Source organism: Vanacampus margaritifer, chromosome 6 (genome assembly GCF_051991255.1).
Source record: "Vanacampus margaritifer isolate UIUO_Vmar chromosome 6, RoL_Vmar_1.0, whole genome shotgun sequence".
Lineage (NCBI taxonomy): Eukaryota > Metazoa > Chordata > Actinopteri > Syngnathiformes > Syngnathidae > Vanacampus > Vanacampus margaritifer.
The window spans coordinates 14300809-14315368 of record NC_135437.1 but is presented as its reverse complement, the minus strand read 5'-3'; the positions used below and the strand labels follow the sequence as shown (position 1 = coordinate 14315368).

General features: G+C 37.8%; 1 protein-coding gene across 5 annotated transcripts in view; it reads left to right on the top strand.

The window, feature by feature from the left end:
• The window catches only part of cntn1a (contactin 1a), a 65347-nt gene extending 52897 nt beyond the window's left edge, over window positions 1-12450 (top strand). For all 5 annotated transcript variants that reach the window (XM_077568323.1, XM_077568326.1, XM_077568322.1 and 2 more), the window contains exons 16-24: window positions 1102-1263; window positions 2323-2472; window positions 2909-2979; window positions 3931-4165; window positions 5056-5159; window positions 5254-5443; window positions 6606-6718; window positions 6794-6950; window positions 8901-12450. In XM_077568323.1, coding sequence (XP_077424449.1) covers window positions 1102-1263; window positions 2323-2472; window positions 2909-2979; window positions 3931-4165; window positions 5056-5159; window positions 5254-5443; window positions 6606-6718; window positions 6794-6950; window positions 8901-8977 — 1259 coding nt within the window. In that variant the 3' untranslated portion in view covers window positions 8978-12450. The remainder of the gene's footprint in view (window positions 1-1101; window positions 1264-2322; window positions 2473-2908; window positions 2980-3930; window positions 4166-5055; window positions 5160-5253; window positions 5444-6605; window positions 6719-6793; window positions 6951-8900) is intronic.
• The last annotated feature ends 2110 nt before the right edge of the window (window positions 12451-14560 follow it).

Genomic DNA, 14560 nt, shown 5'->3' with positions numbered 1-14560 from the left:
ATTAAAGTTGGAAAATATTGACGCGAGCGATGATAGTATTTTTTTATTCATTCAATTTATACTGCATATATCCCCTTTGCATCGTAATGCTTAATGTGATCAAATAAATGCCTGCAATTATAATGCATTATTCAATATGTATTTTGTACGAATGTTTTATATCACTTTTTCTTCAGGCCAGTACGAGTACTCTTGAATTTTGCCAATTCCACGTAACAATACGACTAGGACTTTTTAATAGATAAGAGACCTATATATCCCAATATAGCATTTTTAAATTTAAATAATAAATTACCAAACAAAATAAATAAAATGAGAATTTTTTTTTGTTTTGTTATTATCATGATGCCATCTCTTGACAAATTAAAGTTGGAATATATTTACACATCTGATAATATACATACTGTACAGCATACATTTTTGATATGATGGAGAAAAAAAACATATAACAATGAATATTTACAAAATAAAAAAAAATCTATGTATTTTTAATAGCACATTATAAGAGAAAATAAAATAAAATTAAGTAATATTATCAATATTATTAGTATTAGTAGTAGTATTAGTGGTAGTGGTAAAATACTAAATAAGATAAAAATACAAATAAAACCTTTACAGTTATTTTAGCTTTTTTTTTTTTACACTAGACTTTCGGTTTTACAAGTACATTGTGCAGTTTTACTTGTATAATATGCAATGAATGAAAGACAATAATGAATTAATTTGCTGCTATCTAAAAAGTGATTCTCATAATTGAATTATATCAGGGACAGTACATATTAATAAACATTTCCGTAAATATGCCAGAATTGGCCAAATGGCTATTTTTCATCTCCAGTTCCAAGGCAGCTCATAACCGTATGAACCTAAAAAAAAGAGAAGAAAATACATAACAATAACAATACATTCAGTAAAAAAAAAAAAGTACATTAAAACCACAAGGGATCAACAATTAAACACACAGAAACAACTGTAGCATGCTGTCTTTTTTAGATCTTCAAAGTGCATCTATTTGACATTGGAGTAGGCGCGTAGAACCTGTTCTTTTCCAAAGCCATCAAGCAACACCAACTCACTCATCCTCTCTCCCGCTCGACGCAGGACCCCCCGGCGCCCCGGCGGGTGTGCGATTGATGGCCAAAAGTGACAAGAACGTAACGTTGCAGTGGAGCCGCGGAGCAGACAACCACAGCCCCATCTCCAAATATACCATCCAGTACAGGGACGCCTTCGCCCCGGCCGTGTGGAGAAACGCCACCACATGTGAGGACTCCAAATAAACAGCGCTACCACCGTGTTCATCCCACGACTTTGTAATGACAAGCTATAAAGTGATCCTACACGGCGCTCAGCGTAAAAAATGACACAAATGGTTTCCCAAAATTGACGGTCTTTACTGTTTTGAAAGGCATCGTATTGTATTGCACTAAAGTAGGCGACAGAGATGCTGTGTGGAATTGAAAGGCAACATTTTCATTGTCAATGGACTGTTTTTGCTAGAGCTGGGTATTGATTCTAGTTTCCTGAATCGATAGAAAATACTTTTAAATTCATGTGAACAGTAAATTTCAAGAAAACAGTAAGATGCAAAAAAATTTGACCTTTAAAATTCATTCACTCCCAGCCATTTTCACTGAAGCAACCCCCTTCGCTCCTACTGGATTTTGACAGATTTTGCAAGGTCCACATAAAATTCTGTTCTAGTGCTATAAAAAAAAAACACGGAGCCTAGCAAAAGAAAAATTTGTTGTGTTTTTTCATCAGGAAAAAAAGTATATTTCTGTCTGTAGCATTAGAATATAGCTAAGTTTCATCATTATTCACAAACCTGTTGAAAACAACTGGCAAAAAGAGATTGTTGCAACATGGCTCTGGCTGGTCTCTTATACTCTGCTGCCACCTGCTGGCCGTTTTTTGTAATAACTACCATTGTTTTAAGCGACCTCTTCAGGTCAGAAGCTGTATCAAAGCCTTCTTTCTGTATGCGCTAGCATAAAAAAAAACGTTTTTAAAAAACGTATAGATACGTTTTTGGGTTTGAATTGGTTAAAATTCTATTTTCTCATGAATTTATGGGAAAAGAGATTAAAATAATTGATTCATGGTTTTATGAATCGATATCAGGCTTGAAAACAAAAATCTATTTGATATTAATTATTCGATTAAAAAATAACAAAAATAAACCAACCCTAATTATTGGACATATTTAACACCAGAAACATTAATCCATTGATCACTTGGTTTAAAATATTTAACCACACTGAAAATGTCCATCAACCATCAATTTCCAGAAGCCCTTAAATGTCAGCTTTGTCTTTGTAGCTCCACCAGACATCGAAGGGAACGCGGAGACGGCCACCGTAGTGGACTTGGTCCCCTGGACCGAGTACGAGTTCAGGGTGATCGCCACCAACACGCTGGGCACGGGTGCCCCGAGCATCCCCTCTCGCAAAGACAAAACCCTCGCATCAAGTAAGTTCATGTGAATGAGTCAGAAAAAAAAAGGTCATGGAATGGAAAGGCGGTATTTCAGGCCAGCTTTCCGTGCTGACTTTCATTTGTGTGTTTTTTTTTACCGTCTTGAATAACTGTTTGGTTATGATGAGTATCGCAGTAAATACAAGTCAGCAGGAAAGGCCTTTGTGCTGACCTCCTACGCAAGTGACCACACAAACCTCCACAAATGAGCACTTTGAGGAAAAGCGTGTTCTGAATTTCAAGTATACAATGCAAATCACAGACCCTCTTTTTAACAGCAAAAATAAATCAACGATGAAGGTGTTGCACTTGGCACAGGAGGAGATATCGAGAAGGATGTCGTGGTTAGTTAGTTACAGCCTGTGCGGGTTGGGGTGATTTGCACGCATTCTTCCAATGTAGGCTCAGGATTTTCATTCTCTCGTCGTAGGTCCTGTGGTGGCGCCCTCAGATGTGGGTGGAGGCGGCGGGACCAACAGGGAGCTGATCATCACGTGGACGGTACCTTTGGACTTTTCCATTTTGGAGATTGAGTTCACAAGTTTAGTTGTGAACATTTAGTTTTGGGTGTGTGAGGAAAGAGCAGATCATAAGAAATAAAATGATTTATTCATGAGCAAAATTGATGGAGTTATGATGATTTGAAGTTGTTTTTTTACCTTACCTTTGGCTTATAGCAACTTTGACATATTTAGTATGTATGGAAAGAACATTTTTAAAGTATATTTCTTTAGATTAGCTTCAAAACATTGTTTATTGTTCATAATATCTTTCATAACAAAGATAACTGAAATATTACTATTAGCCACGGACCAATTATCGGTTTGACGGTTTACCGTAGTTTTAAAAAAAAGTCACGGTTTCAATAAACACTAATACTGCCTCTCACTGGTATAATTTATGTATTTTTTTAAGGGACTTTTTAGCAGGGCACAATATGATCGGCTGTTTGCATAGTTGAGTAAACGAGAGCCGCCTCTTTGAAGTTAATTGGGGCCAGTCACAGCGAGCAGAGAGCGGAGGGAGCAAGCAAGGCAAAAGACACTGCAAATATGGATGCCTTTTTGCTATATTGACTAATGTGCATTTTGTCCTTAAAAAAAATATATTAAAAATGGTGCCAGTGGGTTGTAGTTAGCCCCAAGGACACCATCATGGCTCTGTTCTAAAAATAGCTCACCAATGATGGGCTCCTGTGTCTTATTAAGAAGAATTAAAATGGAAGAAGAATGTTGACATTTATTTTTTGAATTTAAAGTTAACATGGTACCCATTTTTGAATGTCCCAAATTTTTTCGAAAACAAAATATTTTGTGTTCAATGGAATTTTTGTTTTTTTTACACAAATATTCGTTGTGATTTAATAGCATGACGATTGAACGATCGTTCCTATTGTATTCTTTTTTCCACTGCTCAGTGCCATTGACATTTTGCCATTACTGTGTCCACCAGCCCGTCCAGGAGCAGTACTACTACGGGCCGTATTTTGGCTACATCGTGGCCTTCAAACCTCGATCTGGCGTTGAGTGGACTCAGGTAACCGTGTCGGACCCCCAGGCCAGGCGCTACGTGCACAAAGATCCATCCATCGCTCCCGCCACCGAGTTCATCGTGAAAATCCAAGCGTACAACAGCAAAGGGGAGGGACCATACAGTCTACCGGAGAGCATTTATTCCGCGCAAGACGGTGAGCATCCGCCACTGCCATGTCAGAGTGAGGTCACAGGTCGGCGCCTTCAATCTGTCATCTTCTCGCCGCGAAGTTCTCATGCGTAGATGTGTGGAATGTTAATACCTTCTTGAAAGCGAGCCCCATCTTCTGCCCTCGCTTTTTGTTGGGGGCGGATTATCGAGATATGTGTACCTTGAACGGTTATTAACCTCCACTGACAGACTGTCGAGATAACCGCCAACAGTCAGGTTGCCGTGGCAACGGAGGCAATATCATTCCGACCAAACAAACCAAATCATATTTTACTGAAAATGAGGAAAATCGTGGAAAAAATGGATTGGGATTTTAACCCTGGAGAACCCAAGAACCCTTTTCTTCTTTGGAAAATTATGAATTATACATTAAATGACTGCTATAAATTCACTGAACACCAAAATATGTTTTTTCAATTTTAACCCTTTTTTTTTAACTAGCTCAGAGTTGCTAATTTATCAAAAATATATATATAAAACATACTCCTAGGCATTCTGCAACATGATATGAAATAGATTAACAAAAAACCCACAATTTTACCATCTGATGGTTTGCTGAGAAGATGGTTTTGTTTGGATTGATTTCCAGCTCAACAAAACAGCATGTTGCCAGCCATCTTGTCACCACCACTCTGGCTCATGTAAGTGCAATATTTATCCACTAGATGGCCCCATGCAGGGGTCAGAAGTGGCACTCTGGACTTTTGAAGTTCAATTTGTAAAAAAAAAAAAAAAAGGTCTTTGTTATTTGAGTAGCAGAATTTATAGGGGCTAAATTGGACCCCGTGGGTTCTCCAGGGTTAATGTTAACAATTTGACTTGTGTGAGCATGACTCTTTCCAACCCACTAAAACGGGAAGTGTTTTGTTGTAGTGCCCACGGATGCCCCTGGGAGCATTGACGGGAAAGCGCTTTCTGCCACCGAAGCTGTTGTATGGTGGTTCCCTGTCCCACAAAGCAACATTGACGGATACCAGGTGCATGAACATTACACGCACGAACATGATCTGAAAATCCACAATAGAAATATTTGCCTGATTTTCACTTTGGCACTATGCTCTTGGGTCTCAGGTCAAGTATTGGAGAAAAAAGGAGGACAGCGAAGGTGGGGCCCACAGAGTGGTGGTGTCCAGTAGGGAAAACTATACCAGAGTGGACGGAATGAAACCAGACTCGCTTTACCTCATCGAGATCCGGGGCTATAACTCCGCAGGTTACGGGCCGGCCAGCGAACGCCTCGAGATCCACACCAAGAAACCACGTAAGCTGTCTATGATGAGGATTTAGAAGTTATGTCTTTATTTGTCTGTATTTGTGGTTTGCATTTTACAAATTAACCTATTCATTAGGCTTTACACAATCATGATTTTTGGGCTGATCACCGATCAGTGCTCAACAGGTTAAAGAAAAAAAAAACTATAACTGATCACCGATTCGATCAGAGTGATCTGTTTGAAAAACTTTTAGATTTACTCTACAGTCGACCGCCGCCATTTGTGGGGGATAGGGATAGTGAGAATCCATGTATAATTGACAAGCATTGAAATACATAAGGAAAAAAATCAGATAAACATGTCATGTCAGGAAATTAAAAATTAAGACATTATAGTCGATCACCGATTTTGCGTAAAAAAATGCAAAATATCGTCCGATCCCGATCCAACCGATTAGATTGTGAAATCCTTGTAAAGTCTACTTTTCATATTGTTTTTGTGTGGAACTTATGCTAAGCTATTCGCTGAATATTTTATGTTAAATGAAAAAACATAATTTTGAAAAAAAACATATTGGTAATAAATTGGTAAAATATACTTAAAATGTTTTACTCATGTTTTTTTTTTAAATACAATATTAGACGTAAACACAATTTTAAAATAATTAAAAATGTAAACGTTATTTATTTAATAACTATTGATAAAATTATGACAGTAAATACATACAATCGTAAGGAAATGTAAATATAACAATAAATTACTCCGCCTTCATTTGTACATCTAACAAGTAATATTAATATGAGTAATAAATATATACACACAAAAAATGGTAATTCAATTTATTTTTGGCTGAAATATTTTTTGGGTGCTCTAAGATGGCGCCAAACCTCAAGATTACGGATGTTCGATACCACCTTTTTTCAAACCGATACCAGTGTTCACTCACCGAGTACCGATACCTCTCGTTTATTTTTGTGGGCTTACCTTTTTTTCTGACACGGATAATGATTCCCCTATCTGCTGCAGTATAGCGCCAACTACTGCTGAGGACTTATTTGATTTCATATTTCATTTTCCTTAAGTATTGGTGCTATCTGGCTAAAACAAATGAGGTATTATTCTCGGTTTTGACTAATCTTGGGGTTAAGTGTAATAAGTATTTTTCCTCATCAGCTCATCCCACCTTCACCACTATTTTTGTTTCCTCAGCTCCCGGTCAAGCTCCTCGAATCATAGGTAAAAAGATGAAGGGCAAGTCGGTAAACGTCGCCTGGGAGCACGTGGAGACGCTGGCGAACGAAGCACCAGTAGACGGTTACAAAGTGAGCGCACAAATTCATCAAAGCGGCTTGACCTGACTTCCGCTCGCCGACTTGCATTTGCATTTTGGTGTGCAGGTGCTGTACAGGCCGCAGGGCCAACCCGCAGGCACGCTTTACATGACCAACCGGCGGCACATCGAACTCCCCCTCTACGAAAACGAGACCTACGTGGTGGAGGTCCGAGCGTATACTGAGGGTGGCGACGGGGCCGTGGCACAAATCTTCATCACGGGTAACATAACCAGGAATTATTTCAGTTTCTTTAGTGAGTACATAGAAATCTTGCATCCTCATTTATTGTGACCCTTCACTGCCGCCCAACCATTTGCACGTCAGATTGTAAAGGGTTCAAAGTTGGCAGGAGGCTTTCATTGGAGTTGCCACAGGCCAGAATGGAATGGGAATGTCATTCTTGATTTTACAGCTAATTTGAGAGGCTCACATTTGGAAATTTTACACTTCATAACCGAAGCCCTGACTCCTGACTCAATTTCTTCTGATGCTGATAAGTGGACTGGCCAAAGGATGGCTTAAGCCCTTGTAATTGATCTTGATTAGAGATGGAATCCCCTCCTGTGGTGCTCTTATCATCTGGTCCAGACGCATCTGACAGGCACATTTCACGGCCACGTTAGCCATGGCTGAGGGGGGATTTCGAATTCGGCCTCTTGACAAATGCAAGGCACGAAAGATGATCCAAACATGAACCCCCAACATACCAGAGTGTTTAGTTTAGGATGAAAGCTCTTGAGTTTAATTTATTCTGGATTTCAACTTCTAGCCAGTTTTTTGACAGATGGTCGAGTTCATCAAAGTGAGCAAACATCGCATATTCCTGCATAGCGGTGCATAACGCATCACACAACACGAGATATAAACGTAACAGAATAATCTTGATGAAGCTGTATTGTAGCGTAACAGTGTAACACAGCATAATGTAGTGAAAAAGGGAACCTAACAATGCACAATGTAACACAAAGTACGCAAGCTTAATTTAAAGTAATGAAATGTAAACTCATACAACAATGCAACCCAGCACAGCAAAATGTGACATCATGTAACGTAATGTAACACACCGTAACCTAATGCTAAGGTAACATGACAGAACACAATTGCAAAACAATGTAATATTAACTGTACTGCGCAATATAACACACTGTAACAGCATAACATAATGTAACATAATGTAACTCGAGACATATACTGTAACCTAAACTATATAATGTAACAGAACTAAATGTAACATAATATAGCACAATGTAATGTAGCAGACCTTAGGACACCACACACCATAATGACATGAATGCTGCCTAGTGTAACATAACATAATGTAACCCGTAACAACAACATACCACAGTATAGTACAGTATGACATCATGTGGGCAAAATGCGACCAAATAAATATAATGTAACATGGATGGATGGGTCGATTCGATAAAAAAAAAAAAAATCCGATTCACTTTTCTTCAATCCGATATCGTTTAACAATTCTTCTTAAATGTCAAGTACATGATTAAAAACTCCATGAATAATAAATTACAATGTGAATTTTGTGGAGGCAGTAACTGGTCAAATGATTTATTTAGTTTGTGAAAGGATCTTTGTGCCACCTCTGGCCCAAAGCGTAACTGCAGAATCGGTGTCAGGCTGGTTCATGGTGCGCGTCTAATTCAATAATTGTAAATATAAATTTAAAAGATTCTGAATTGTTTTAAAATGCAATTAGTCAGGTCTTTCATAAACGTAAGAAAATACTTTTAAATTCATGTGAGCAGTAAATTTCAAGAAAACAGTCAGATACAAAAAAATTGACAAAAGATATATATATAGTCAATTCATGGTTTTATGAATCGATATCGGGCTTGAAAAGGGAAATTGATTCAATATCGATTTTTTTAAAAACCCAGATCTACTGTGTAACACAACATCAATTAACATAGTTTAGTTCTCTGCAACATAACAAAATGTAATGTAGCATAATCTACTGTGACATTAACCTACATGACATAAAGTAATGTAAAGGAACGTAACATAATATAATGCATCACATAACATGCTGTAACATAATCATTAACAGAACTAAATTGATGAGCTGTAACACCAAACAACACAAAAACTTTGATACTGTACCATTGTGTTAGTGTGGTTATAAAAATGTGACTTGCACATGCGTGTCTCTCAGGAGGAAGTGTCCCGGCCGCCCGTCCTCTCAGCACACTCGGCCTGCTCCTGGTGGCCGTTCTCTGCCTGAACCTCTGAATGTAGCGACATCTTCGTCTTCACCTCCACGTGAAGGACACTCTTTTACGCTTGACCGCCTAGAAGGACTTTTTTGGGACTCTTTCCACAATTGTTCGGTTCCACTCATTCCAGCTCTTCCCCTTTTCCGGAAGATTCTTGTGGGAATAGACGGAAACACAATGGAAATGGGCATCCCTTATTTATCCACAAAAAGCCTCTGGGGAAGTATCAAAGGAGTTCTGTCAACTTTTTGAAATATGCCTTATGTAAATGTCTGCACTTATCTTTCACAGTAACATCTTTCAAAACATTTGGACTTTTTTTGATACAAACAAAATAATCCACACTGCATCCCATACTTTGAGCTCAATAATCACCTGTGAAGGATAAATGCACGTGTTTACGAGTATCTATATACTGTACATGTCTTTCTTTACCTGCACTTCAGTTCCACGTTGGCGTTTGTTTTCATACTAAAAGTGAAGCAGAGCATCAGCTAAGTAGATACAGTCAAAGCAAAGCCCAACCATTGACCCACGTCACTGAGAAAAGACCTCAACGTGTTCAAGTCGAGACCGTATTTCCTTGTGTAGTGGCTTTAGTACCAGGCTTCTATTAGGGGTTAAGCATTTACTAGGAGGAAGGCTTTAATTGTACAAATTAACTTGTAGAACATTATTGTATATATTTCAAATAATTATTTGTAATAATATAAATGTTATTTATTAGATTAAATATATGTAATATTTAAATTTACACCCCAAATCCAGTTTAGCTCATTTAGTGCCATTGACGGATATAGATGTCACAAATCAATTTTAACTGGGCTGTCAGTGAATAAGTTAGCAACATTTTGGAGACTAGGCGGTGGAAGGCATTTATTTGGGGTCAAAGGTGGCAAATCGAAGTCCAGAAAGTAAAAATCCGACCATAGTTTGGCTTTAGCCCCAGGTGGTAGCTAGCGAGCTCCCTAGCTAGCTTCCCGGGTGCTCGGTTACCTGCTGGGGAGCTAGCTAGCTAGCACAAGGGGCTAAAGCCAAACTGTGGCAGAGTTTTTACTTTCTGGACCTGGATTTGCCACCTCTGTTTGGGGTGTTGTGTTTAATTATTCAAGTTGACGACAAACCTGGTGACCAATTGAGGAACAGTTTCTATGAGTTAGGGCTACTATTTGAGGAAATATGGTACTTTAATAAATTATATGCTGCCAACTTTTATAGTAATTTGGCAAAGTTCTGTTCTCGCACAAATGGGCTCCCAATCCACAAAAGTGAGTTTTTTTTTGGTTTGTTTTTTATCAATTTGTACTTCTGTAGGTGTATTGACAGAGATGGCAAATCCAGGTCTTGAAAGTAAAAACCCTGCCACAGTTTGGCTTTCGCCCCTTATGCTAGCTAGCTAGCTAGCTCCCTAGCAGGTAAACAAGCAACCGAGGAGCTAGCTAGAGAGCTAGCTAACTAGCACCTGGAGCTAAAGCCAAACTGTGAGAGGGTTTTTGCTTTCTGGACCTGGATTTGCCGTCTCTGTGTATTGACCATCTACGTTTGTCTTTCAAGTGTACTTAGGGTTGCAGAAAATGCTCTGATCTTTGAAGAATTCAAGCTAAAATGTACGCACGTGAACGATACACGCAGCAGAAGTTTATGAAGCGAGCGCTCTGCCACGAGCAGAGGAGGCTCTTAACATGCTGACACTGCCAAACAAACTGTTTGCTGTAACATTACCAACCGGAGAAGCACAAAAGCAGATGCTTGGATTGGAAATGGGAGAGGACGTTATTATCAACGCAGGAAAAGTCATCTTCTGTCCTGGCATGTGACTCTGAGCGACTTTAATTTATGACGCTCAGCGCTTCGAAGGCTTTGTTTTGGATGAGAGCCACTCGCTTTGCAGGCTGCATTGTCACAGATTTGCAGTTTTAACAACTTTGAGTCAATATCTTCTATAGCTCGTCAGTCATTCAAGTTGTGTGTTTATAAGTTAACTGGGTTGACTGATTTTTTTTTTTTTCAAACTGAAGCATATGCAAGACCGCTGACAATATCGCCATGTTTGTTGACTTGATTTATTTTTTGCTTTGGCTGTATCATTAAAAAACAACATTGAAATCGGTTGTTTCCACCAAGCAGTCCAGTTCAGTTCGGTTCGCCACAGGATGCCTAGGATCGGTATAAACAACTGATCTCTGTCAACCAATCAGTGGACAACAGCGTGTCTAGCTCCGAAGTTCCAATATTTTGGAGTGACATTTTCCAAAGATAACTTCAATAATGTGTAGCCTACTGAACTGTATTTTTTTTTCTCTAAGTTTTCTTACGCTTGTTAACATACAGCTGAAAAACAAAAGTTAAACTAATACAGATATGGCTACATGAATTAAACAGTAATTTCGTAATAATTCATAAAATTTAGTTAAAATTAAAAAGATGTACTGCACTGTAAAAAAAAAAAAGTGTGATATTGATTTGTGTTGAAGTAACTTCCTTGCCACTAGATGGCATAATTGCATTTGTAAGATGTTGGTGACATATTAAGGAACTATCTAAACTTTAACAAGAAGTAACTTGGGAAATTCTGCATATTTTTAAAGTTGTAAAACTTGACCCCAGTCTCCACTAATATATAATTATTAAATGTATTACTGCTAAATTTTGATGTGGACGTGTTTGCTGCGTTGCGACCAGTACAGGCTTTTTAAGTAAGGGGCGGTCATTTATCGTGCGTTAAAGGAAAAATTCATCAGAATTCAGAATCAGTTGCACATAACACTTAAGTTACACTTAGCTGAACTGAACTGAGCTTTACTGCTATGGAAACGGAGCTTTAGCTTTGTGCGCAAACATCGCTGTTTTGAGTTAGTGTCACTCGCGCCCACTTCACACTTGTCTCATTTATGTGGATACTTTTTTTTATTCACAACAGGACAACATGCCTAGCTCCTCTTACTACCATGTTTTATTGTTTCCAAACAGATAATAAGTCTCACTGTTATTTTTCTCAAACATTATCAGTGTTGTGCGTTAATCTTCAATTGTTCTTTTGACTTCCTTCAATCGGAGGACGAAAATGCTGCGTTTGGATTCGATGGTGACCATGCTTTCCGTGTTGTGACCATACACCGCAAAGTGCTTCTCCCAGTTTTCCCCCGTCCGTTCAACAGATGAGAGCAAAAGGGTTGCCAAATGCATGATTGCCTTGAAAGTTAGCAACATTTTCTTTTTTCTTTCTGTTGAAAGCTGTGGTGCTTACATTCTAACGTGCATGAGAGATACATTCCATCCTGCGTGGCATCCCTTAACGGCAACGAAGTGTCCCAGCTAAACCTCATCTGTGCTTTAGTTGCCTGTCGTTTGTGATGAAGGGTTTGGGAGTGTTTTTTTGTTCTGTTTTGTTTTTCTAGAAGAAACATCGAATGGTTTTTTGACACACGTGAGGGATCAAACTGGTCATGCTCATTCGCTGGACAAGAAACAATAAAAGTGTAGAAACTATTGTATTGTTTTTTTAAATAAATTTTGTGTTCCATACAGAAAAGCTGAGTGACCCCAAGTGACGTGACTTGCTTAGCTAAGGCGTGAGTTTGGTTTGAACTAAACTTGGCAGGTTACCAGTTTTCACCTGAAAATGTGCATTTTCAAGACAGTGTGCCATTTGTTTTGTTTCTCAAGCTCCGAAAAATTATTACATTTGGATTCAAGGAATTGTTTTTGATAAAGTATTTTGAAAAAGGGGATGGCAACATGCAAGGTTTATAACTCACTTTTAATTCACTTGCTCCCAAAATCGTATAAATGCGTTCGATTTTAGATATTACCACGGACCCAAAAACGTATTTCTTTTTAAAAAAAATTTTTAATGCTACAGAAGGCTTTGATGCAGCCTCTGAACTAAAGAGAACGCTTGAAGCAATGGTAGTTATTACAAAAACGACCAGCAGGTGGCAGCAGAGTATAAGAGATCAACCAGGACCGTGTTGAATTTAATGTTAACAGCTGCAAAACCGAAACAGAAATATATTCCTGATACAGAAGAGACTCTAAACTTTCTTTTGGTAGGTTCCATGTTTTTATAGCAATAGAACACAATATTCTGTGGAGCTTGCAAAATCAGTCAAAATCAAGTAAAACAGCCGGGCGCGAAGGGGGTTGCTTCAGTGCAAATAGCTGGGAGTGAATGACTTAAGAGACAACGAACAAGACATCTTATTTAGTTTGCCGGAAAAAAGGAGAAAAAAATCCATATGTTTTTCCCTGTAACCAATACTCTTTACTGCCTTTAAATCTATAGCAGATTTTGTCATTGTAATGAAAAAAAAGAAGAGAAATGAGTACATCTTTTATGATTTAGGCTTGAATAACCAACTTTTCTTTGCTCAGTTGGAGCGTGGACGATGATGATTATACACCAAACAGATCCGACGGATTTAAGATGCTTTTCATCAATTTGTCAAAATGTCCGCGCCATCTTAAGCAGAAACATCTGCTGGACTTTGGTCTCCTATCAGGTGACCAGCAGATGAAAAGAAGATTCATGATGGCACTTATCCTCATGCATCATGTCCAACCAGATAAAGCAACTCATTAAGATGAATGAATTTAGAGTGGTTATTCATTAAAAAGAAAACATAGTATTAGAATAATATTTTATGTTAAATGAAAAAAAGAACATATTGGTAATAAATTGGTAAAATATACTTAAAATGTTTTACTCATGTTTTTTTTTTTAGAAATACGATATTAGATGTAAAATAATTAAAAATGTAAACGTTATTTATTTAATAACTATTGATAAAATTATGACAGTAAATACATACAATCGTAAGGAAATGTAAATATAACAATAAATTACTCCGCCTTCATTTGTATGTCTTCAAGTAGTATTAATATGAGTAATAAATATATACACAAAAAAAATGGTAATTCATTTTATTTTTGGTATTTACATGTTACTTAACATTCAGATGTGATATTGATCAATTCCATTTTGCTAGCTATCCACACAATCACTTCATCGTGGTTATGCTGCCGTTTCTCGAGTGACTAACATGGTACTGGGGTACATGCATGTGCATTTTAAAATTCTTATAGGGAGAAAAAATGTGCATAAAATATAAAAATACAATGCACTCCAAATTTCCATCATCCATGTGAGGTGAGTGACTTGGAGAAACTTTTCTGCTTTGTCCATGTGTCTGTTGCAGACAGATGTGCTGTCAAAACACACTTTCAAAGCAGCGTGCGCCACATTTGACGCCAGAAACCTGAAATGTGAACCTACACCCCTGAGATGTCTGCAATATGTCAAAAAGTGTCAGGAAGTGAAGGCTATTATGAATATAGCCTTCACAACCAATAATGCATTCATTCATCATTTGGATGTGGCTTTCAATTTAACATAGAATACAGGATGAAAATTCCACTTTCTCTTTAATACTTCTTAAAAAAAAAGGAACATAAAACGTTAACTATAGAAAATTTAACATTACATGTAAAATACAACTAATATACCAGTAAACAGCTACGAACAACCAAGCTAGAAGCACAATGCAATAAAATCTCTTTATTTGCATCCATCCTTCTGACAACTGTTGCTGTCATTGGA